General features: G+C 47.2%; 1 protein-coding gene across 1 annotated transcript in view; it reads right to left on the bottom strand.

Annotated features, from left to right (window-relative positions):
• Positions 1-1,465: 1,465 nt before the first annotated feature.
• Positions 1,466-23,187, bottom strand: part of lamc1 (laminin, gamma 1) — a 53,222-nt gene continuing 31,500 nt past the window's right edge. Inside the window, exons 6-28 of the mRNA XM_083690337.1 lie at positions 21,757-21,874; positions 21,268-21,366; positions 18,712-18,848; positions 17,637-17,759; positions 16,724-16,913; positions 16,153-16,265; positions 14,333-14,554; positions 12,386-12,574; positions 11,930-12,175; positions 11,453-11,606; positions 10,812-10,954; positions 10,408-10,586; positions 9,760-9,916; positions 8,623-8,828; positions 8,178-8,257; positions 7,676-7,813; positions 7,139-7,283; positions 6,196-6,345; positions 4,802-4,916; positions 4,158-4,357; positions 3,477-3,635; positions 2,479-2,578; positions 1,466-1,823 (exon numbers count right to left, since the gene is read on the bottom strand). Coding sequence (XP_083546463.1) covers positions 1,567-1,823; positions 2,479-2,578; positions 3,477-3,635; positions 4,158-4,357; positions 4,802-4,916; positions 6,196-6,345; positions 7,139-7,283; positions 7,676-7,813; positions 8,178-8,257; positions 8,623-8,828; positions 9,760-9,916; positions 10,408-10,586; positions 10,812-10,954; positions 11,453-11,606; positions 11,930-12,175; positions 12,386-12,574; positions 14,333-14,554; positions 16,153-16,265; positions 16,724-16,913; positions 17,637-17,759; positions 18,712-18,848; positions 21,268-21,366; positions 21,757-21,874 — 3,620 coding nt within the window. The 3' untranslated portion in view covers positions 1,466-1,566. The remainder of the gene's footprint in view (positions 1,824-2,478; positions 2,579-3,476; positions 3,636-4,157; positions 4,358-4,801; positions 4,917-6,195; positions 6,346-7,138; positions 7,284-7,675; positions 7,814-8,177; positions 8,258-8,622; positions 8,829-9,759; positions 9,917-10,407; positions 10,587-10,811; positions 10,955-11,452; positions 11,607-11,929; positions 12,176-12,385; positions 12,575-14,332; positions 14,555-16,152; positions 16,266-16,723; positions 16,914-17,636; positions 17,760-18,711; positions 18,849-21,267; positions 21,367-21,756; positions 21,875-23,187) is intronic.

The raw sequence follows: 23,187 nt of genomic DNA, 5'->3' as shown, positions 1-23,187 counted from the left end.
CCTATACGAAGGCGGCTGTCGGATCTTGGGGGTTTAAAAATCAGCCAGTCCTGAAATCATTTAAGCATATATTTACACAAATAACAATTCCTCACTCTATATCATAATAAAAAACATTTCACACAAAAATATAACATTTGAAATAATTATTAGCACCAGTGTATCAGATAAAGTCTTAGCTACGCAAAATGTACAAAGTTGCATAGTGTTGAAATTTTGCCTTTGAGGAGAAAAAAAAAAAGAAAATAATAATAATAATAATAAAAAAACAAAAAAAGAGAAATGTTAATGTGTGATTTGCAGTACAACTGTAAATAAGCAGCAGCTTCGGGAGAAAAACAAAAAAAGTTCGTAGTGTTAAAAACCCCCCAAAAAAACAAGTACATGATGATATTCAACCATGATGTCCCGCCGGGCGGTACTGTACTGTAAATCAGAAGCCCGTTCCAAACGGTACGTCGAAGGTTCTGAACCGGTTAAATAAAGACCCACTTCTTGGTTTCATTCAACGGCTTGTCAGCTAGCTGTGTGGAACACAGTAATGTAGTGTTCAATACTGTAAAAGACGTGTATGACACAGGGGAGGCTGGCGGAGGCAGAAATCGGAGGACAGGCTCATTGTAATGCACGGAACGGAATGAGGAATGCGTCAGCACTCCCTACTCCGTTCCATGCATTACAGTGAGCCTGTCCTCCGATTTCTACCTCCGCCAGCCTCTCCCTGGTATGACAGGAATACTTCCTCCATAACAGACGGGAGAGAATGGAGGCAAATCAAAACATAGAAACTAAGAAAGACGATTCCTTCACTGCTTGTTTTTGAAAACAAATTGGTTGATAACACCAAGGATGGCACATTACGGTATGTCAATCGGAAGTTTTTGCACAATATCTAGCTAAAGAAGAATAATAACTCACAGACGAAACCAATCCCGACAATCCCTTAGGTCTAAAATGGTGGGTAGATAACTCGCATGATACCATCAAAAAAAAAAAAAAAAAAAAAAAAAAAAAAAAAAGGGATGACATTTAGACCGTAGAGGTTGAGGACAGTTGTAGTTTTGCTGGCGTAGTTTGGGGTGAAACAAGATGGTGGGTAAACTTCCTGTACGTACAGTGTGTAGGAGGAGTCTGGAGGTGATGCAGTCACGTGGGTTTATCGTAATTGAGGAGGTGTAAAAACCACCTCGTCTCTCCTCAGCCGCACCGAAGGAGAATGGATGCACGGTTTCCGTAGTGACCGCCCTTAGTTCATTTCGTTTCACGTTTTCTGCATTTTTACTGCATAGTTGTAAAAAAAAAAAAAAAAAAAAAAAAAAAAGCTGCTTCTCTTCTTTCTCTCTTTCGTTTTTTTTTTAAAAACGCGAACTTGGCTTGGCTTGAAATTGGCAAAAAAAAATAAAAAAAATAATCAGACCAACAAAAAACAAAATAACAAAAAAAATAAAAACAAAACTGTTTTGGTAAAAGGGTGGCAATTCTTGCCCGAGTGTTAGATGTGGGGAGGAGTGGTACAGATGGGATAGTGTGGGGTCAGGGGGGGGGTGTGGGGTCAAGGGTCAGGGGTTAAGGCCGCTCTAGAGACGGAGTGTTGAAGCAGCCCTTAGGTAACGTCTTCTTGATGTCGTCAAGGTTAGCGATGTCGGCGCGGATCTGGCTGATCTGGTGGTCGTAGGCGGTGATCATCGCCTCCTGGTCCCGGGCCATATCATTCAGCTTCTTCAGTTTGTTGTCCAGATCGCTGTTGACCATCTTGTCCATGGCGTTCTTCAGGGACCCGCCGATCTGGTCCAGCTTGCTCAGGTCCACCTTGTCAATGTTGCCTGAGGGAGGGAGGACGGAAGACAGAGGTGTTAGCTACGTCGCACTTTGATCTGGCGTCATCGGTAAAGCCATTCTGAGGTTTTTCCCTGAAGCTTCATAGTACTTGGATTATGACGTTTATTGCAGTAAATGAATATAATAAAAATGTCTTAGTTCTGCAAAGCTTTCGGGAAAATGAGTTACGAATACTTCTAGGTAAGCAATACTCTATATATGAAGCAGAACAAATATAGGAACTTAAATCACAAGTTTTAAAACGTAACTATTTTTCTTATCACACCTTTTCGTAGACGTAATTAGATTGTCCTCTGAAGAGGAACAATAGTTCTGTATTCTGAATATATTACCCTCCATGTACAGAACCAGTCAAAAGTTTGGACACACCTTGCCAAGAGTGTGCAAAGCTGTCATCAAAGCAAAAGGTGGCTACTTTGAAGAATCTAAAATATAAAACATATTCTGGTTTGTTTAACTCTTTTTTGTTCACTACATAATTCCATATGTGTTCCTTCATAGTTTTGATGTCTTCAATATTAATCTACAATGTAGAAAATAATAATAATAATAAAAAAAAGAAAAACCATTGAATGAGAAGGTGTGCCCAAACTTTTGACTGGTACTGTACAAATCAACCAGTGCTCCACTGCTCCTCACCGAGCTGTTTGAGCAGGTCGTTGATGGTGTCAAGGACCATCTTGACGGCTCTCTTGGCCTTGCGGGCGTTGTCCTCAGCCTCCTTAGCGTTGTCCGACGCCTGGAGAACCGAAACAGACAACAGACAACATCACTGACGGGTCACAGTCCGCGTCCCAGACCATAACAAACAGCCGGGATAACCAACAGTCGGGATTCCACAAACGCTTAACAGCTGTATGAGGTACTTGACCTAGCCTGGTCATCCACTCCACATCGCGTCCTGTTTGGCCGCGTTGTTTATGACGAGACTAAACAGTTTTGACAGTGACCACAAACACTGAGGGATTCTAGCCGTGTATAAACGGCTTTTACACAATAACATTCTCTGTCCACTTCAGGCTACTTCTCCCATTCCGAGAGGCCATTTCCGACACAACACCACCATCTAGTTTCTTCAAAACAAGCACAGCTCGTGGAATTGGGTCTGGGCCCTGGAGTGTGATTACATTTCAGTGGAAGACGGCTTTTAAACAGTAACATTCCCAGTAACATGTTCCTTGGGCTACTGACCCATCTACAGAGTATTTTCTAAACACAATTACTATCATCTAGTCACACCAGTGTTTGTTAACCCAGCCCCACACAGAGCACCACCAGGCAAACTTAATCAAGCACAGCTTAAAGGTAGACTCTGGGATATGAAGAGTCTACGCCCGTGAAAACAACGAGTCATTCCATTCCATGCATTACAATGACTCCTCCAATTTCTACTTCAGAACAACCTCCTTGACCATCACCAATCCAGCTTTAATTATTATTCACTTACTTAGTCAAATGTATTTGTTGTAAGTCGCTTTGGATAAAGGCGTCTGCTAAATGCCATGAATGTAATGTACATGTACCTCCACCAGCCCCCCCAGGTCTGGTGTGACCCCCAGCCCCCCCCTCCAGGTCTGGTGTGACCCCCAGCCCCCAGCCCCCAGCCCCCCCAGGTCTGGTGTGACCTGAACACGTACCATGCCAGCCATCATCATATCCTGGTCGGCTTCGGCCTTCTTCCTGGCCAGCTCGTCCTCGGCTGCGCTCAGCTTTCCCATCATGCCGTTCACCTCCCCGTCCAGCTTCATGGTGTCCTCAAACGCCTTCTCTGCATCCACCTTGGTCTTGGCTGAACCCTGCGGGGGGGGGAGGGGTAGACGGGGAGATTGATTGATTATTGTTATGATTATTTCATAATTAAAAGTAGTCATCTTCTCCAGCCGGGGGCATTAGAACATCATTTTTAATGTATCAGGGATAATTTTTTTTTTTTAAAAAAGCCTGAAGGCTTATTTCCACTGTGGTCCTCCAGTATTACCAGTGCAGACGGGGGTTAGAGCCTGTCTCCCCTCGAGACAGTTGACTGACCTTACAGACACACGGATTATGAATTTATAAATTATATGTTGACCATGAACCTTTGGTAACTTTAAATGTTATCATTCGCCTTCACTGAACCCCCCCCCCCCCCCCCCCCCTAAAATTTTAGAGGTGATTTATGAAAACGTACATAAAAAAAAAAAAGTATACATTTACAGAGAAAAAAAGAAAGATAGAAATTATCGAAATGAATCAGATTTTCGATGACAGTTCATAAAACTTGTGAGACCCAATTCCCAAAGACCGTACGTAGGAACGCGTCGTAACGCCAACGTTACCTTCTGCACGTCGCTGGCGATCTTGTCCGCCTCCTCGGCCTTGGCCTTGGCCTCCTTGGCGTCCGCGGCAGCGTTGCCCAGCGCGTCCTCCGCCTGCTTTGTCTTCTCATTGGCCGAGACGATGGTGGCGTTGATGGCTGGGATCCTCTTCATGGCGTCCTCCGCCGCCGTCTTGTTGTCGTTGACCCGCTTGTCGAAGTCTGCCAGGGAGATAAGATGGTGTCAAACATGAGTTCATCTCGTTTTATCTCGTTTATCTCGTTTTATCTCGTTTATCTCGTTGATCTCCAGTAATTAAGTTGTTGGGGTCACAGGATGTTAATGATGTCAATTTGGGGGTCGAGGGAAAAAATGTTGGGAAGCCGTGGTAAAGAGAGCATCCTGTGTGTGTGTGTGTGTGTGTGTGTGTGAGAGTATGTGTGTGTGTGTGCGTGCGTGCGTGGTGTGTGTGTGAGACTGTGTGTGTGTGTGGTGTAAAAGTATAGAGAGAGCGTCCTGTGTGTGAGTGTGAGTGTGAGTGTGTGTGAGTGTGAGTGTGAGTGTGAGTGTGAGTGTGAGTGTGAGTGTGAGTGTGAGTGTGTGTGTGTGAGTGTGTGTGTGTGTGTGTGTGGTGTTAAGGTATTCAGAGAGCTTCCTGGACGTACCTCTCAGGTTCCCTAGAATGTCCTGGGCCTCCTGGTAGGTGGAGCGGCCCTTCTTGGCAGCCTCCTCCGCCAGAGCCTTGGCAGCATCTGCACGGGCCAGCAGCTGATCCGCAGTCTGGAGGGAGGGGGGGAGGAGAGGAGGGAGGGGAGGAGGGAGGAAGGGAGGGCGGGAGAGAGGGGGGAGAGAAGGGGAGGGAGGGAGGGAGAGAGAAGGGGAGGGAGGGAGGGAGGGCAGGGGAGATATAGGCATTAGTCTCATGGAAAACCTGATCAATTACCTTTTTTCAACCAGCTAGGTTTATGACAACATCCTGCCAACCTAGATGAGCTGGGTAACCAATTCAAGATATTCCTATTGCACTTTTTATACAACAATTTTCACACAAAGTGCTTCACAGTGACCCAAACCCAATTCCCCCACAGAACAAGCATGTCCCTCAAACACAGACATCCTCACAGCTAAATACACAATTTGACTCATTTTGGATTTATGATTATTAATGTTTTGCTCATTAGTGGTCTACCTGGGTCTGATACAGTTAGAAGGGAGTTCTACATGCAGTGGTAACTTGTTACAGATGAGATGTGGTGTGATTTCTAATTTAACGAGCGGTTAATCTTAGACTGACACACACTCTGCTATTTGCAGGGGATGATACCATCTTACAAGAACGGCTACTGTAACCCTATTCTGAGGTTATATGCATTCTGAGTGTGTGTATGGCACTGCACTGTGTGTGTGTGTGTGTATGAAAGATGTGTGTGTGTGTATATGAGTGTGTGTGTGTGTGTGTGTGTGTGTGTATATGAGTATGTGTGTGTGTGTGTGTGTGTGTGTATGTATGAATATGTGTGTGTGTGTATATATATGTGTGTGTGTGTGTATGTATATGAGTATGTGTGTGTGTGTGTATGTATGTATATGAGTATGTGTGTGTGTGTGTATGTATGAATATGTGTGTGTGTGTATATATATGTGTGTGTGTGTGTATGTATATGAGTATGTGTGTGTGTGTGTATGTATGTATATGAGTGTGTGTGTGTGTGTGTGTGTGTGTGTATATGAGTATGTGTGTGTGTGTGTGTGTGTGTGTATGTATGTGAGTATGAGTATGAGTATGAGTATGAGTATGTGTGTGTGTGTGTGTGTGTGTGTGTGTGTGTGTGTGTGTGTGTGTGTGTGTGTGCGCGTGTGTGTGTGTATGTATGTATATGAGTATGAGTATGAGTATGTGTGAGTGTGTGTGTGTGTGTGTGTGCGTGCGTGCGTGTGTGTGTGTGTGTGTGTATGTATGTATATGAGTATGAGTATGAGTGTGTGTGTGTGTGTGTGTGTGTGTGTGTGTGTGTGTGTGTGTGTGTGTGTGTGTGTGTGCGTGTGTGTGATCTCTTACCTGCTGCTCGGTGATGCCCTTCTCCAGCAGGTTCCGGACCTCGGCCTCCTTCCCCTTCAGGTCGTTCCTCAGGTCGTTGTACTCCTTCTCCGTCTTGTCTATGAGCTTGTCCAGGTCCGCCGCCTCGTTCTTGATCTTGGTGGCTTCATCCTGCAATCAGAAGCCGTTGTTGAGAATTCATGAATTCATGTTTGACGGCCGTCTGTTCGATATACCCCCAATCCTAAAGCATACGCACAAGGGTTCTCTCCGGGATTTTTGCGTTGCATTCTCAAAAAAAACGACTCGCGTTTATTCGTGTTGAAATTAGCAGAAAATACAAATGAGCTAAAATGCTGATTTTCACTGAGGAACATGACAACGCTCTCACTTTCGCTTTTAAAACAATGTTGTCGGGGATCAAAGATAGGTACTCTATCATTGCTAAGAGCATATACACCTTGATTGGCTCTAATGGGTAGTCAAACAAGGGGGGGGGGGGGGGGTCGGGTTTGGGGGGATTCTCAACACCAACATGAGTATATTTTGGAGTGAGAGCAACATGACTTTTACAGCCATCTACATTTTTAATATTCTACGACCTTTGATGCAGACGCACAAACCCCTTCAATGAATCTCAGGGGTATTAAATCATCTCACTCATTTAGGGGCATATTCCAAGAGTGTGTTTCATACATGTGTGTCCACAACCTTTATTTATCCTATTAGTCTTGTTGAGATTAAATAATTTTTTGCCTCCTGGTACCGTCTTCCCTCAGCTAACAACGCTTAGGTTGTGGGTTTGATTCCCGCTGGGACCATATATACTGAAATGTATGCACTCACTGCAATGTAAGTCGTTTTGGATAAAAGCGTCAGCTAAATGGCGTATATTATATTATATTATAATATTATATTATATTATTCTAATGTGAGAGAGGCTGGAAGCGTGTGTGGAGCTCACCTCCAGGGACTTGGTGTCGAAGGGCGGTAGGCTGGTGAGGTTGGCGTAGATCTTCAGGGCCTTGTCTCCAGCCTCCTCTGCCTCTGCTTGGACCTTGTTAGCCTGCTTCAACAGGTTCTTAGCCAGGTCTGTCGCGTCTTTATACCTGAGAGAGAGGGAGGGAGGGAGGGAGGGAGAGAGAGAGAGAGAGAGAGAGAGAGAGAGAGAGAGAGAGAGAGAGAGAGAGAGAGAGACCAACACATTACATCTCCATATCTGCTGAGGTAACAAACATGTTTTAACTGTTTAAAATTCAAAGTATTACTTCAGGATCAACACTGTAACCTGTAATCTCACACATTAACCACCCCAGTATGATGTGTGGTAACACACTGAATTGCAAGACGATGTTTTTGGACCATGAGACACCTTGGATCAACATGGCGTAACTGGGATGTGATTTCGTTCCTATATTATTATTATTATTATTATTATTATTATTATTATTATTATTATCCATATTCTCAGAAACACAGAGGAAGCAAAGCGTTGGCGTACTTCTTGTTGAGGTCATCGATGTCCTGGTTGGTCTTGCTCTCTCCGTCCAGGGTCTTCATCAGCAGGTTGAAGGCCTTGGTGGACGTGTCGTTGGCGTCTTTGGCGATCTTCTCTATCTGGTCGGCGTCCATCTTGTGCCTGAATGAAGAGGATTAAACATTTCATGTTGAGCACAGTTTTAATACATTATGAGCACGTCGTAATAAATACAAAAATAACGATCAATTAATGAATTAATGAATTAATTTATAAGTCGTGATAAAAGCTGGTCTTCAAGTTTTCTGAGCGAAGTAAAAAAAATAACATTCGGGTGCGTTTCATTATTTGAATCCTTTTGCCGCACAGGATCAGAGTCCTTTTTGTTTCAGATGGTACACAGCGCCAGAATGATGCCGGCCCAACTGACATATTCAGGAATCCCTCAAGCCTTCTTGCATTAATCAGGGCAACAGATTTCAGAGAGCAGCATCCTGGTTTCATCACGCTTTGCAGCAGGGCTTACTTGTCGGCCAGATTGCGGGCTTCCTCTGCCAGGAGGGTCATGTTGTTGGGGTCTCCGGTGCTCGTGGGTGGTTTGATGTCCTTGGTGAGAGAAGAACAAAAGACAGAAATCAGTTAGAAATGTGTTGTTGTTGTTGTTGTGGGTCATGTAAGACAGAGCTAAAGAGTATAGTAGCAATAACCTGAGGGTTTGTTTATCCACAAGAGACGATTCAAATCCAAAATGAGATCATATGTGAATACTCAGAGGGTCGGTTTCCTGCACACAGATTAAGCCTTCTGCTGGACTAAAAATCATAGTCGATGGAGATTCTCCACTCAAAGTGCAGTCTAGTCAAGGACTCGGTTTAATCTGTGTCCGGGGGGGGGGGGTAAACCACCCCGAGACGTCTTAATACTGCTGCAACATTGACTCAGATAACCCGCCTGACCACAATGTCACCCACCACTTTGACGATGGCGTCCTTGGCCTTGTCCAGTTCCTCGCGGGCGCGGTCGATCAGGTTCTTGGCGTCGCGGACCCGGTTGCGGGCCTTGTCGGCCTGGGTCCCGGTGTCGTCCACCGTGTTCCTGATGTTCTGCAGGCGGTTCCACTGGGTGGTCAGAGTGTAGTTGATGTTCCCCAGGCGGTCCAGCAGGCCCTTGTCCACATCTGAGAGGACGACGAGAGACAGAAAGCCACATTAACTCATTTAGTGACATGTTTAAGTCATTTAGTAACACGTTTAAACTAATTTAGTGACATGTTTAACTCATTTTAGTGCCAAGGGTGAATAAAGTCTCCTAAATTACTACTAACCCTAACCCATTCTAGAGCAAAGGGTGACTTTACACACCAAAATGGTGCAGAAATTATGATGCTTCATTTTGTAGCCAATCAAAGTGTTGTTGCTAGGTTAATAAATTTGGCAGTTATCGAGTTAAAGACTCATGACTCTATTCTCATTGAATAATACAGCCTTCTTTCACAGAAGAAAGACATTTTGGGCTTGTTTCCCAGACTTTGTTCACATCTTTGAAGCGAGAAGAGAGGAATGTATTCAGGACAACATTGGAAATTCAAGAAAAATATGTTTTACATATAAAAAATGAAAGACAACTGGAAATAAGGCATTGATTATTGATTGGTTAGGAAATGTCCCTGCAGTGGCAATCAATATTCACATTCAAGACTCATTTGACTCCAATTTTCATTGAATAACACAGCACTCTTTCAAGCAAGTGAGACATTTTGGGCTACTTTCCCAGACCCACATCAAGTCATTTCCCGGATTTAAGTCTGTACTCAATGGAGAATATCCTTCCAAAGTGCTTTCAAATACAGGATTAGGCTTAATCTGCGTCTGGGAAACTACTGCCCCCCACCCACCCACCCAGTCCACCCACCCACCGCCCCTTGCACTTTAAAATCTAAAAATGGGTTCAGGAGGAGTTTCTACATCGAGGACCATATTGGAAATGTGTGTTTTCAGTAATGCTTTCATTTGGATCAGATGCATCTCTGATGTATGTTTCTTTTGTATCATAAATAAAGTTGATTGATCAATCTATCTATCAATCAATCTATCGCTCAATCAATGTACCTTTGCTGGTCTGAGCCTCCTTCAGCAGGTCCATGATGGCTTTCTCCGCCTCCTTCAGCCGATCCTCGAAGGCCTTGTCGCTCACCGTCTCCGTGCTGGAGCCCAGGTTGTCAATCAGGGTCTGGAGGTCGTGCAGCTTCTGCCTCTGCTGGTTCACCTGGGGTTCAAAGGTTACACAGTTTAATGAGGTCATACAGGAAGTTGTATGTATTGTTGACAAAATTGACAACAAAGAAAAACAATAGAGTGAAAATCTCCAGAAACGAATACAAATTATGATGTACCCAACTTTATTGTCTAAGTAAGTATCAACAAAGACACTCTGTATATGTCTGTATCATATTGTACCTCTGGTAGACAAAATATACATCAGGTAGTCATATCTGAGGTGATTTGGTTCTAATCATTAGCAGTTAGTTACAGTGACCTAGCGTTGGCTGTGTGTGTGTGTGTCTGTGTGTCTCATGTGTGTGTGTGTGTGTGTGTGTGTGTGTCTGAGTGAGTGCGTGTGTCTGTCTGTCTGTGGTTTGTGTGTCTGTCTGAGTCTGTGTGTCTCATGTGTGTGTGTGTGTGTCTGTTCTGAGTGTGTGTCTGAGTGAGTGTCTGTGTGTGTGAGTGTGTGTGTGTGTGTGTGTTTTAACTCCATACCTTGTCTCTGACGAGGGAGTAACAGGATGGACACTGCTGACAGCTGGGCGTGGAGCGGTTGTAGAAGTAGTTCTCCTCACACATGTCACACCTGGCGCCCACGAAGCCCGGACGGCACTCACAGCGGCCATCTTCCTTACACTGGGCCGTCGCCGAGCCCTCCGGGTCGCAGTCGCACGCTGGACGGACGGAGAGAGAAACAGGTCAAAATTAAGAAGATAGCTCTCAGGACCACCTCTGAGCGCGGTTTGTTTTGGAGTGGATGTTTTGAAAAGAGAGACAGAGAGAGAGAGAGAGAGAGAGAGAGAGAGAGAGAGACAGAGAGAGAGAGAGAGAGAGAGAGAGAGAGACAGACAGACAGAGAGAGAGAGACAGAGAGAGAGATAAACGGGCGACCGGCTTACGTTTGCACCCCGACGATCCGAACGCGAAGAAGTTGACCTCACAGCGGTCACACTGCTGACCTGTGACCCCGGGCTGGCACTCACACTGACCCGTGGTGATGTCACACTGGCCGTTGGTGGAGCCAATGGCGTTGCAGTTGCACCTGTCATGACATCACAGGAAGTAGATGCACGTATTAGCTTAGGCATTAGCATCCATCAGAGTCAGAGTCAGAGACAATCAGAGTCAGAGTCAGAGTCAGAGTCAGAGACAGAGACAGAGAGGTATTTCACTGCACTGTTGAGAGGTATTTCACTGCACTGTTGAGAGGTAGCTCATCAAAAGCATTTTACTGCACAGTTTTACTGCTACATCCTGTGCATATGAGAAATAAACTTTGATGTGGTTTGATTTGTGTCATGAATGTTCAGAGAGAGATGCTGATCTGATCAGGTGAGGTGTGGTCAGGTGAGGTCAGGTGTGGTGAGGTCAGGTGAGATGAGGTCAGGTGTGGTGAGGTCAGGTGAGGTGAGGTGAGGTCAGGTGTGGTGAGGTGAGGTCAGGTGAGGTGTGGTGAGGTCAGGTGAGGTGTGGTGAGGTGAGGTCAGGTGAGGTCAGGTGAGGTGTGGTGAGGTCCAGGGACGTGGGTACTGGTACTAACCGTTCGCAGCCCTTGCCGCTCTGCAGGTTGAAGAAGCCCGGCTCACAGGCGCTGCAGTCCCTGTTGGTGACGTGGGGCAGACACTGACACTGGCCTGTCACCAGCATACAGCTGGTCTGTCTGTTCTCAGTACCGTAGCGAGAGCAAGAGCAGGCTGGGGGAGAGAGGAGGGGGGGAGGGGGGAGAGAGAGGGGGGGGGGAGAGGAGGGAGGAGGGAGGGAGAGAGAGGAGGGGGGAGAGGGAGAGAGAGGGGGGGGAGAGAGAGAGGAGGGGGGAGGGGGAGAGAGAGAGGGGGGGGAGAGGAGGAGGGAGGGAGAGAGAGGAGGAGGGGGGGAGAGAGAGGAGGGGGGAGGGGGAGAGAGAGAGGAGGGGGAGAGATTACCATTACCACCAAAGAACGCTTCAGCACAAGGCAACAGATGCACAAGGTAACAGTGTTGGACCCTCGTCAAGGGTCGTCCAGCTCCATCCTCTTACGTCTGCACTTCTCGTTGGGGTTGGTGGCCAGGGCGTTGCCGTAGAAACCCTTCTTGCAGCGGTCGCAGAAGAAGCCGCCCGTGTTGTAGATGCACTTGAGGCATTCGCCGCTCTCGCGGTTGCAGTTGCCCACGGCGTTGGGGTCGATGTTGTCGCTACACTTGCAGGCGCGGCAGGTCCTCACCGGGCCGTCGCCCCCCAGGGGGTCCCCGAAAAAACCGTCATCGCACAGCTCACAGCGCTTACCTGGAGACGCGTCAAATCAAATCAAACTTTATTTGTCATGTACATCGCATACAGCCGTAATTGATATAGTGAAATGCTTTGATTGACGTACAGACGTACAGTTTCAAAACATACTACTATTAGCAGTAACTTAAGCATTTGATCACATTTAAAGTATAAAAAAAAAACAAAAAAAAAACTATCATCTTGAGGGCACTCCCAACTGTTTACCTGTGGTCCCGGCGGGGCAGTTGGTGCAGACCACCTCCCTGGTCTTGGGGACGACAGCGCAGGTTGCCCCCGCGGGGCAAGGGCAGGGCTTACAGTCGCTTGGGCTGCCCACTGTTGAGTCGCCATAGTAACCGTCCTGACATCTCTCACAGCTGAGGCCGGCCGTGTTGTCTTGGCAATTGCACATGCCTGGAGAACGCACAAAACACGCACACACGTGTCAAATATCCCCCCCGGTAACATACATGCGTCATGTGTGTGTCGCTGAGCCCCGGCTGTGTTGCGTTGCGTTGGCAACCACACACCCCGGGAGAAGATATCGGAAAGCAGGGGAGGCTGGTGGAGGTAGAAATCGGAGGACGGGCTCATTGTTAATTGATGAATTCATGGTTGATACCATTCCTCATTCCGTTCCGTGCACTACAATGAGCCCGTCCTCCGATTTCTACCACCGCCAGCCTCCCCTGATCTGCACCACTTAATAACTACACGTATGTTAAATACTTCACTCCTAATATCTATTGCATCTATCCATCTGTCATCTCCTTCAGGAAATGGACCTTCTACTGAATATATCAAACACACATGTCATGCCTTCACCCGCCACTAGGAGGCAGTCCTTGATAGTCCATCATATTCATCCAACCTTCTCTCAACAAAATGTAAAACCCACTGGGAACCTGGACAAGTCCCTTTATAGCAGTGGAATATTACTAGGCAGATGATATGAGTTAGTGTCCTGTGGGTCAGATCTGTAAGTTATATATTTGATGTGAACTTTCCATTGTTCCAAATGAAGCCACATTTAACTGCTGTGGTATATATAAAAATATCTAAGCCTTAAATCCAAAATACCCACTCATCTATCTCTCTCTCTATGTATCTCTCTATCTATGTATCTCTCTCTCTATCTATCAGGCTCAAAGAGCATAAAAGCAAACAAAGACAGATTTAAGGATAGTCAGAAACAAACAAAGACAGATTTAAGGATAGTCAGAAACAAACAAAGACAGATTTAAGGATAGTCAGAAAGAAACGAAGACAGATTGAAGGATAGTCAGAAACACTGAGATGTGTTGAAAGATTGACAAAGGTGATGGGGATTTACTTTACAGGGACTATTTTGATAGGGTATTTTCTTAGGGTATTTTTTATAGGGACTAAGCATTTAGTAGTTTACATTTACGCTTTTATCCAAAGCGACCGACAATAAGTTCATTTTCTAAGTAAGTGAATCATTTTGCCCCAAATGAAGGTAAAGCAGGTAGATGGTGCCTGTGTACAAACAAAACATGTACATATGTCTATAAAAATATATATACACACACAGTACCAGTCAAAAGTTTGGACACACCTTGCCAAGAGTGTGCAAAGCTGTCATCAAAGCAAAAGGTGGCTACTTTGAAGAATCTAAAATATAAAACATATTCTGGTTTGTTTAACACTTTTTTGTTTACTACATAATTCCATATGTGTTCCTTCATAGTTTTGATGTCTTCAATATTAATGTACAATGTAGAAAATAATAAAAATAAAGAAAAACCATTGAATGAGAAAGTGTGTCCAAACTTTTGACTGGTACTGTACATAATAATGTTTTAAAAAAAATTGCATGTGATGTTGAGTAGTTAGCTGAAAAGTATGCACATCTAATTCATCAAACGCAAGACAGAAGAAGGAACCAAAGATAAAAGGAATGTCCGCAACTCTGGTATGCTCCCACAGTGATTTAAAACATGGATGACCTGACGAAGTCCCTCCTCGGATGGAAACGTTGTCTGTTTTCTGAATTAAATCACTGTGGGAGCATACCAAAGCTGAGGACATCTCTTTCATCTTGATTCCTTCTTCTGTCCTGCACCTAACGAATCGGACTGGACGTGCACATTTTTCTAGTTCCCCCCCCCCCCCCGTTACGTTGTGAAACACCGCTGTCGTCTGACTGACCTGTCCCGGGGTCGCAGGTCTCGCTGTGGCCGTTGCAGTTGCAAGGGTCGCAGGAGCTGAAGGGGCCTAGTTCTGGACTGCTCCTCCGGTATCCCAGGGCGCACTGCTCACAGTGCTGTCCCAGGTAGCCCTTGGGGCAGGTGCACGTCTCCACCCAGCGGGCCGGGGCGCCCGGGACTCGCCGCGCCGTGACCAGGGACACGTCGTCCAGGTAGCCGGCGCCTGGAGAGTGAGGAGGGAAGGAGGGTATCGACCGATCAATCAATCAATCAATCAAACTTTATTGATCATGTCGTGCAGCAGCACACTTCATAGAATGGATTGGAATACAAGGTACAATAAAAACTAGAGAAAGTAGAAAATATTTTCATATGAAAAGACGTGCCAGGCAACGTGTGGTTCAACGGTTGTATTCAAAGCTAATCAGCAACTGTCCGAACCCAAACTCAATTTCACATAATAGTCACTGTTATTTTTTTTTTTTAAATATGTTTTTAGGGCATTTCGGCTTTATTGGGATAGAGACAGTAGAGATTGACAGGATGGATGGGTGAGAGAGAGAGAGGAGGGCTGACATGCAGGATATGTCGATGGCCGGAATCGAACCAGGGACCTTGCGATGATACGGTATCCGCCTTAGTGTGCTACGCCACCGAGCGGCTCAACACTGTTACTTTAATTGTATTTATCAGTGTGGGTTTCATGAGAGCCAGCACCTTGAGATGATGCCATGGAGGAACGCTGATTAGCTAACTAGTCATGTCTACAGCGGACGAGGCTGGTGTAGGTAGAAATCGGAGGACGGACTCATTGTAATGCATTACAGGTTTCCATGCATTACTATGAGCCCGTCCTCCGATTTCTACCTCCACCAGCCTCCCCTGGTCTAGCTGACAATCTCCCTCTGTCCTCCTGCGTATCTGGATATTTACTCCGGGGGAAGCCGGTGACTCCGGTGACGGTGGTAAACATGGCCGTGTTGTGTCTTACAGGGAAATGATCCGAGGAGCCGGCCTTTAACCTGCACCCCCGTTATTATGGCTAAACGGACCCCTCAACATCCTCTCTGCTGATTAGCTGCCTGGGACGAGGTTCCCAGACCCCATCCAGCCAATCAGAACTTAACAAAATTAAAATATTCTTAAATAAGACAGCTGTTATAGACTAACTCAGTATTCTTGACATTGACCTGTAACTCAGTGTTCCTGACATTGACTATAGACCTATAGTGTTCTCTAAACCAGGGTGTGTGTGTGTGTGTGTGTGTGTGTGTGTGTGTGGGTACTGCGTCCACTGAAACAATGAATTTCTGTTGGACAATGTACAATTAAGTCCTATTACATTCCACTGGACAGACACTGCTGTCCTTCTGACCCAGGGTGTCGAGTTCACAGTCCTCTTGACCTGGTCCAATCCTCAAGTAGAACAGAATAACACAGAACAATCTATAAACTACATGGTACACCCAGAGGGGTAGATCAGAAGACTGGTGCCAGTGACCTTCAAATAGTTCCACATAGCTTAACTTCCAGTTCACCTGATATTTAGTTTTAATTGTTTTATTGGACTAACATCCGGTCGCCTGGCAACATGCTCCAACCAGTCGGTATAATGTGAAGGAACTGTTTGGCGTTGGCCAATAGAAAACGAACGCCATCACTGGCGCCGGTCTTGGTGAACCTATACATAACAAAGAGCTGTTCTATCCAATAAGACACCACCGTGCCTCTGAACCAAGGACGTGTAGCTTAGTTTATAGATGTAATGAGGCGAAGCGAAGGGGGTGGGGGAGAGGGGGAGAGGGGGAGAGGGGGGCATACTTCTCTCGCTATAGGTGCCGCGGATCTTGATGGCGGTCAGATTGTGGAGAAGCTTCTGGAAGTCAGACTGACTCAGGGTGGGCCTCCAGGGGTAGTCGGTGCTGTCGTGAAGCCTGAGGGATGTAAGGTAGGGTAGGGCGGGGTGGGGTAGAGTAGAGTAGAAAAGGTTAGGGTAGGGTATAGTAGAGTAGGGTATAGTAGAGTAGGGTAGAGTAGAGTAGAAAAGGTTAGGGTAGGGTATAGTAGAGTAGGGTATAGTAGAGTAGGGTAGAGTAGAGTAGAGTAGAGTAGGGTAGAGTAGAGTAGAGTAGGGTAGAGTAGAGTAGAGTAGGGTAGAGTAGAGTAGAGTAGGGTAGAGTAGAGTAGAGTAGGGTAATGCATCAGTTTTCCATCCCACAAAACACACAAGAGGACTCCTGAATAACAGCTCACACACATCGCCAGCCGCCATGACAAGGCATTCCTTGTTGTTGTTTCCGTGTGCTGGTTTTCATAACTTCATAATTAACACACGTGACGCTACACACCAGTTTCCTGGCAGAGACGATAGCCCTGCTTAAGCTCCGCCCACCTGAAGATAAAAGTCTGCATGTGCTCCCCGGGGTAGGCGTTGCCCTGGGCGATGAGCGGCACGGCAACCCTCAGGCCCGCCCCCTCCAGCACCACGTCCTCGGCCGAGAGGCGCGTGTCCCGCCGGTCCACCCGGAACCTCAGGGTCAGGTTCTGGCCGTAGCTCAGCATCTGGTTGCCAAGGAAACGCTCTGCGTGGCGAGGAGGGGGGAAGTCATGAATAGACCGGTCTCAGTTACACACACACACACACACACACACACACACACACACACACACACACACACACCTCACTCCCTCATTCACCTCACTCACTAACTTCAACTGTCTCTCTCTCACTTCAACTGTCTCTCTCTCACATCAACTGTCTCTCTCTCTCTCTCACTTTCTCTCTCTCACTTCAACTGTCTCTCTCTCTCTCTCACTTTCTCTCTCTCTCTCTCTCACTCACTCTAACTGCCTGTCTCTCTCTCTCTCTCACTCAAAACATACGCACATACTTGCACAACTCGTTTTTCATTTTAAATGTTTTTTTTGTTTACTATTATGATATTACCATGACTACTATGATCATAATACATCGGTGGGAGCCAACCTTTTCTACTGAGCCCAATGATATCAGTAGCATAGCAACATAGAATGTTGCTAAGGCAACTTTTGGCAGTTGACCACATTTTTTTTACTTTAAACAATTAATATCTATAAAGTTTTGGACCACATCATGTGAATGTACATCATTTTCTGTAAATAAATAAACCCAAGAATGTCTGCTGTCTTATACCTTACAGGCAACACGATAGGAATAATAATGAATGATTAGTGTGTGTGTGCATACTGTATGTGTGTGTGTGTGTGTGTGTGTGTGTGTGTGTACACAGGTGGGAGACTATATAGGTGGGAGCCACAGTCAGTACCTGGAGCCACAAAGTACATGGGGAAGTAGTCCTCAGATATGAGGGAGATTTCCTGTCCACCGGCCGACCACTGGACTGACACACTGGATCCGTCACGTTGCTGGGCTGTCCACTGCTCATCATCTAGAGAGAGAGAGAGAGGGAGGGGGGAGAGAGAGGGAGATAACAGAGAGAGAGGGAGGGAGGGAGAGAGAGAGAGAGGGAGAGAGACCAGAGAGAGAGAGAGAGAGAGAGAGAGAGAGTTGGGGAAACAGAGAGAGAGACCAGAGAGGTTTAAGCACAGAGACAGAACAGGGTATTAGATCTATGGGTTTCAGTTGCACAACTGCACAAATGCCATCATGAAAGAGGTCCTCTGTGGCTCAGTTGGTAGAGCATGGCGCTAACAACGCTAAGATTATGGGTTTGATTCCTGCTGGGACCATATATGCTGAAATGTATGCACTCACTGCAATGTAAGTCGCTTTGGATAAAAGCGTCAGTGAAATGGCGTATATGAGGAGGACCACAATGGAAATAAGTCACTATACTAACAACACTTCCCTACACTTTTCCATAGCACAAAGATGGGTTATGCTTCCCGGACCCAGATTAAATCCTAATCCTGGAATCCCGGAGTTAAACAACACATTCAATAGGGATTTTCCATTCAAGTTGCTTTCTAGTCCAGAGTTCGGCTTAATCTGTGTCTGGGAATCTGCTCAAAATACTTCAAAACCTAAAACTATAAAAACAACAACAAAAACAACGCAGCATAGTGTAAAAGGCTTGTCTCACAGGCAGACAGACAGGCAGAGACAGACAGACAGACAGACAGGCAGAGACAGACAGACAGACAGGAGATGGACTGACAGGCAGAGACAGACAGACAGACAGACAGGCAGAGACAGACAGACAGGCAGAGACAGACAGACAGACAGACAGACAGGCAGACAGACAGGCAGACAGACAGACAGGCAGGCAGAGACAGACAGACAGGCAGAGACAGACAGACAGACAGGCAGAGACAGACAGGCAGAGACAGACAGACAGGCAGAGACAGACAGACAGACAGACAGACAGGAGGTGGACTGACCCCTATCGAAGGTGGAGGAGACGGTGTCGATGCTGTAGCCCTCGGCGGTGTCACACACAGAGGAGTGCTGGAAGCAGAAGCAGGGGGTACACCCCTGGGGGTTCTGGGGGTCCAGGTTGAAGTAGCCCAGTTTACACCTGGAATGGAGGACAAGCAACAGCAACATTCATGAGTCATTCTGAATAAAGTCGCCCCAAATTGTCAACATTCTAGAGCGCCATGGGTGACTTTATTCACCAAAAATGCATAAATTATGATGCTTCATTTTGTAGCCAATCAAAGTGTTGTTGCTAGGTAGATAGTTCCGGAACTCCTTGGCAGTTGGTGAGTTAAAAAAAGATATGGAGACAGGAAGTCACAATCCGATATTTGAAATACGTTACCGATTTACGTTTTCAAAAATCTACAGTGCTAAAACTGAGGTAAAATGAAACGTTTGTGAATCTGAGGTAGACATCCAACACTCTGTGGAGTTATCATATGGGTATGAATTTCACAGGATATTGAAATGCGTTGACAGCTTAACCATAGGATGACAGAGTCACCGTCTACTAAACTGTCATTCTCTCCCTCTGTTGAATGGCACCAGAGCAGACAGACAGGCAGACAGGCAGACAGAGCAGACAGAGCAGACAGGCAGGCAGGCAGACAAACAGGCAGACAAACAGGCAGAGCAGACAGAGCAGGCAGACAGACAGAGCAGACAGACAGGCAGACAAATAGGCAGAGCAGACAGACAGGCAGAGCAGACAGACAGACAGGCAGACAAACAGGCAGAGCAGACAAACAGACAGGCAGAGCAGACTGAGAGTCTGACCAACAAACAGCAGTCTGGTCTGTAATTTCAGCCCCCATGCTGTGAGAGTGGCCATGCATCACAGTGTGTGTGTGTGTGTGAGAGAGAGAGAGAATGTGTGTTTTTTCTGTGTGTGTGTGTGTGTGTGTCAGAGAGAGAGAGAATGTGTATGTGTGTGAGAGAGAGAGAATGTGTGTGTGTGTGTGTGTGTGTCGGGGGTGCGGTGGGGGGATTACTCCCCCCATCTGTGGCCCAGCTGGGTGGCTGGGAGGAATGTGACACCCAGAGTCAGACAGAGTTACAGAGTTTGGTTAACTATCCTCCATCTCAACCAAGCATTCCATGTTCCACGACATTCTAATTCCCATTCCAGTTCTAAATGCGATCCTCATGGAACCCTCGGTGCCAACATGGCGCTGTGTGAGAGCACTAAATCTCGCATAATCGAAGTTGGCCAAACGGTCTGTTTACACCCCGGTGTTTGTGCTGACGATGTGTAGTGGAGTGGAAAGGTGCTAGTGTTGCTGCTGAGGCGGGGGGGGGGGGGGGGGGTGGCGGGGGGGGTTTAGATGGGCAGTGCACAAAGGCAGAAGAGTGTCACAAAGCAGGCCAAAGCAGGGCAGAGCAGTAGTGTTGAGGGGCTAGGTGCTGGTGTTGGGGGGTAGTGGTAGGGGGGAGTCCTCCGCAGGGGGGGGGGCACTAAAGGCGGAGAGAAGTCTGTCACAGAGCAGAGAAACAGTGTTGACAGGCGAGGTGGTGGTGCTAGCTGAGTTAGAGTTGGGGGAGAGTCCTGGGGAGGCTGGCGGAGGTAGAAAATCGGAGGACGGGCTCATTGTAACGCATGGAATGGAAAGAGGAACGGGATTAAAACAAACGTTGAGCCCGTCCTCCGATGTCTGCCTCCACCAGCCTCCCCCTGGGCGAGGGGTGAGACGGGGTGAGACGGAGGGGACGGGACGGGGGGGTAAGATGGCTTTGGCCATTGCACAACGAGGGAGACAGGAGTCTGGTATCCCAGAGCAGAGCAGAGCAGAGCAGCGGACCCGGGGGTGCTGAGGGCGTGCTGGGCTTGGAGGAGCCATAGAAGGCCAGGCAGCCTGGCCGTCTCAGCGGGGGGGGGGGGGGGGGGGGGGGCTTCTATCTGTGGGGCTATTTTCTCCTTCGCTGCTAGGGGAGCAGTAGGCCGAATTCTATTTCGCACACATACAGAGCATTCTTCTACTGGGCACACTCATCTCCTCTCCTCTCCTGTGTGTGTGTGTGTGTGTGTGTGTGTGTGTGTGTGGGCGCCAAACTGTGTGTGTGTGTGTGTGTGTGTGTGTGTGTCAGAGGCTCCTTTTAAACAACTGCGCTTTGAGCTAAGAATGTCGTACCAGAAGAGGAGCTGAAACGTTGCGATGCGGAGAATCTTTAACGCGTTTCTCTCCCGTGTGAGTGTTGACGTTAATTGTGTTGCGACAGAGCGGCGGCGGGGCCAACTCATATTTCACTGTCACAGAGACGGGCCCTTTTGTCAGCCCGGCTCCGTTCCAACCCCGTGAAGATTCCCAGACAAAGACATTTTCTTAACTGGCAAAAACAAACTTGTTACTGTGTATTTTGGACTTGTGTGGGTGAACTGTTGTGTGTGTGCATACCGTATGGTGTGTGTGTGTATGTGTGTGTGTGTACTGTATGGTGGGTGTGTGTGCTTACAGTATGTGTGTAAGTGTGTGAGAGAGACAAATAAAATCCCTATGGGGGAGAGGGCCTGGCCTGACCTGTCACAGCTGAAGCCCTCCACGTTGTCCTTGCACTGGCAGCGGCCTGTGGCCAAATCACACTCCTGCGTGCTTCCGGAGGGGTTACAAGAGCAGGGTCTGGAGGGGGGGGGGGGGGAGGAGGGAGGGGGGAGAGAAAACACAGCCATTCAGAAAAACAGCATGAGGTTGACAGCCCCTATCTAAATGGGATTGTCTTTATCTACAGATTCAAGGTAAGAAGGCCCACTGCTGGGGCTGGCGACCGAACACACACACAGTACACACACACACTACACACAGACAGTACACACACACACACACAGTACACACACACACACACACACACACTACACACAGACAGTACACACACACACACAGACACTACACACAGACAGTACACACACACACACAGACACACACAGTACACAGAGACACACAGTACACACACACACACACACACACACACACACACACACACACACACACACACACATCAGTATTCAGTACCTGCATCCTGCCTCAGTCAGGGTGTGGAAGCCAGGTTGGCAGCGGTCACACTTGTCTCCCATGACGCCTGGCTTACAGCTGCAGCGTCCTGTGGTGTCACACTGAGTAGAGAGAGAGCCTGGAGACAGGAGAGGAGGGGGGGAGAGAGGAGAGGAGAGGGGGGGAGAGAGGAGAGGAGGGAAGAGGAGAGAGGAGAGGAGTAGGGGGGGAGAGGAGGAGAGGAGAGGAGAGGAGGGGGGGAGAGAGGAGAGGAGAGGAGAGGAGGGGAGGGGGGGAGAGGGGAGAGGAGGGGAGAAGAGGGGAGGGGGGGAGAGGGGAGAGGCAAGCAGGGGAGAGATAGATAAGACATCAATCAACGTTGTTTGAGATGACTTCGGACGGCCGCAAAAGATCATGTTTTTTTTTACGCTGGAATAATAAAACCAAAGACTTCAATATTAACTGTGAGCCCTCAAGCCCCCCCCCTCCCCCTCCCCCTCCCCCTCCCGCTCCCGAGGAAAAACAAGCAACCATCTCAGCAGCTACACCATCTCACACACATATGCTAACAATCACGGCTTCAACAACCCGTATCACTGCAAACACATGTGGACAACCTTGTTTGAATAATAACCCCTGTAATGGCAGCCAAATTAGTGGAGGTCGCGTCACACGGATTCAGCGGTGGTTCTCGTATAGAAAATACATTTCGCACCGGAGTTTCAAGACAAACCCCCGGGGCCATGGAGCCTGGAACGATTCAATTTAAATGGCCTACAATTTGCACCAGGGTAACGAGACATATGAGCGGGACGGAGTTATGAAACAATACCGACAACGACATCTGGCAGCTATTAGGATGTGTGGTTTGTCACTCGGCACAATAAACCCGTAGCAAAAGCACAGCCCGGGGCTCAGCAATATAATCAAGCGTCGTAATCAGAGGATCAAAACTAATATTCTCACCCCAGTAAAAACAGTAAACATCTAGAATGACAGCCAGGCTGCGGCTGTGGGCCGCTCTCGGGCTTCCCCTAGATAAATGCAGGTTGAGGCAGGCCATCAAAGCCACGGTTTCCCTGAACTAACCTGAGGAGAATAATGTCCCAAATTGATAAAATGCGACTTAATTCAGCCATCACTGTAATTTGTAAGTCATTCAAAAAGCCCACAAACCACCTGCATTCACTTGAGCCCTGGATGTGTCCCAGGGAAACCCCGTTTAATAGCCACAATAAGTGGGACTGGTGGTAAGAGGAGCCACTTCCTATATAACCTCTTATACATGTCACCTATAGAGGTTTTTGCATATTTCAAATGCAGGGAAGGCACGCTCAATGGCCTCCTATACAGTCCCACATACAGTACCAGTCAAAAGTTTGGACACACCTTCTCATTCAATGGTTTTTCTTTATTTTTTATTATTTTCTACATTGTAGATTAATATTGAAG

The sequence above is a fragment of the Argentina silus genome (assembly GCF_951799395.1).
Source record: "Argentina silus genome assembly, chromosome: 18".
NCBI lineage: Eukaryota > Metazoa > Chordata > Actinopteri > Argentiniformes > Argentinidae > Argentina > Argentina silus.
This window is presented reverse-complemented; position numbering and strand designations above follow the sequence as displayed.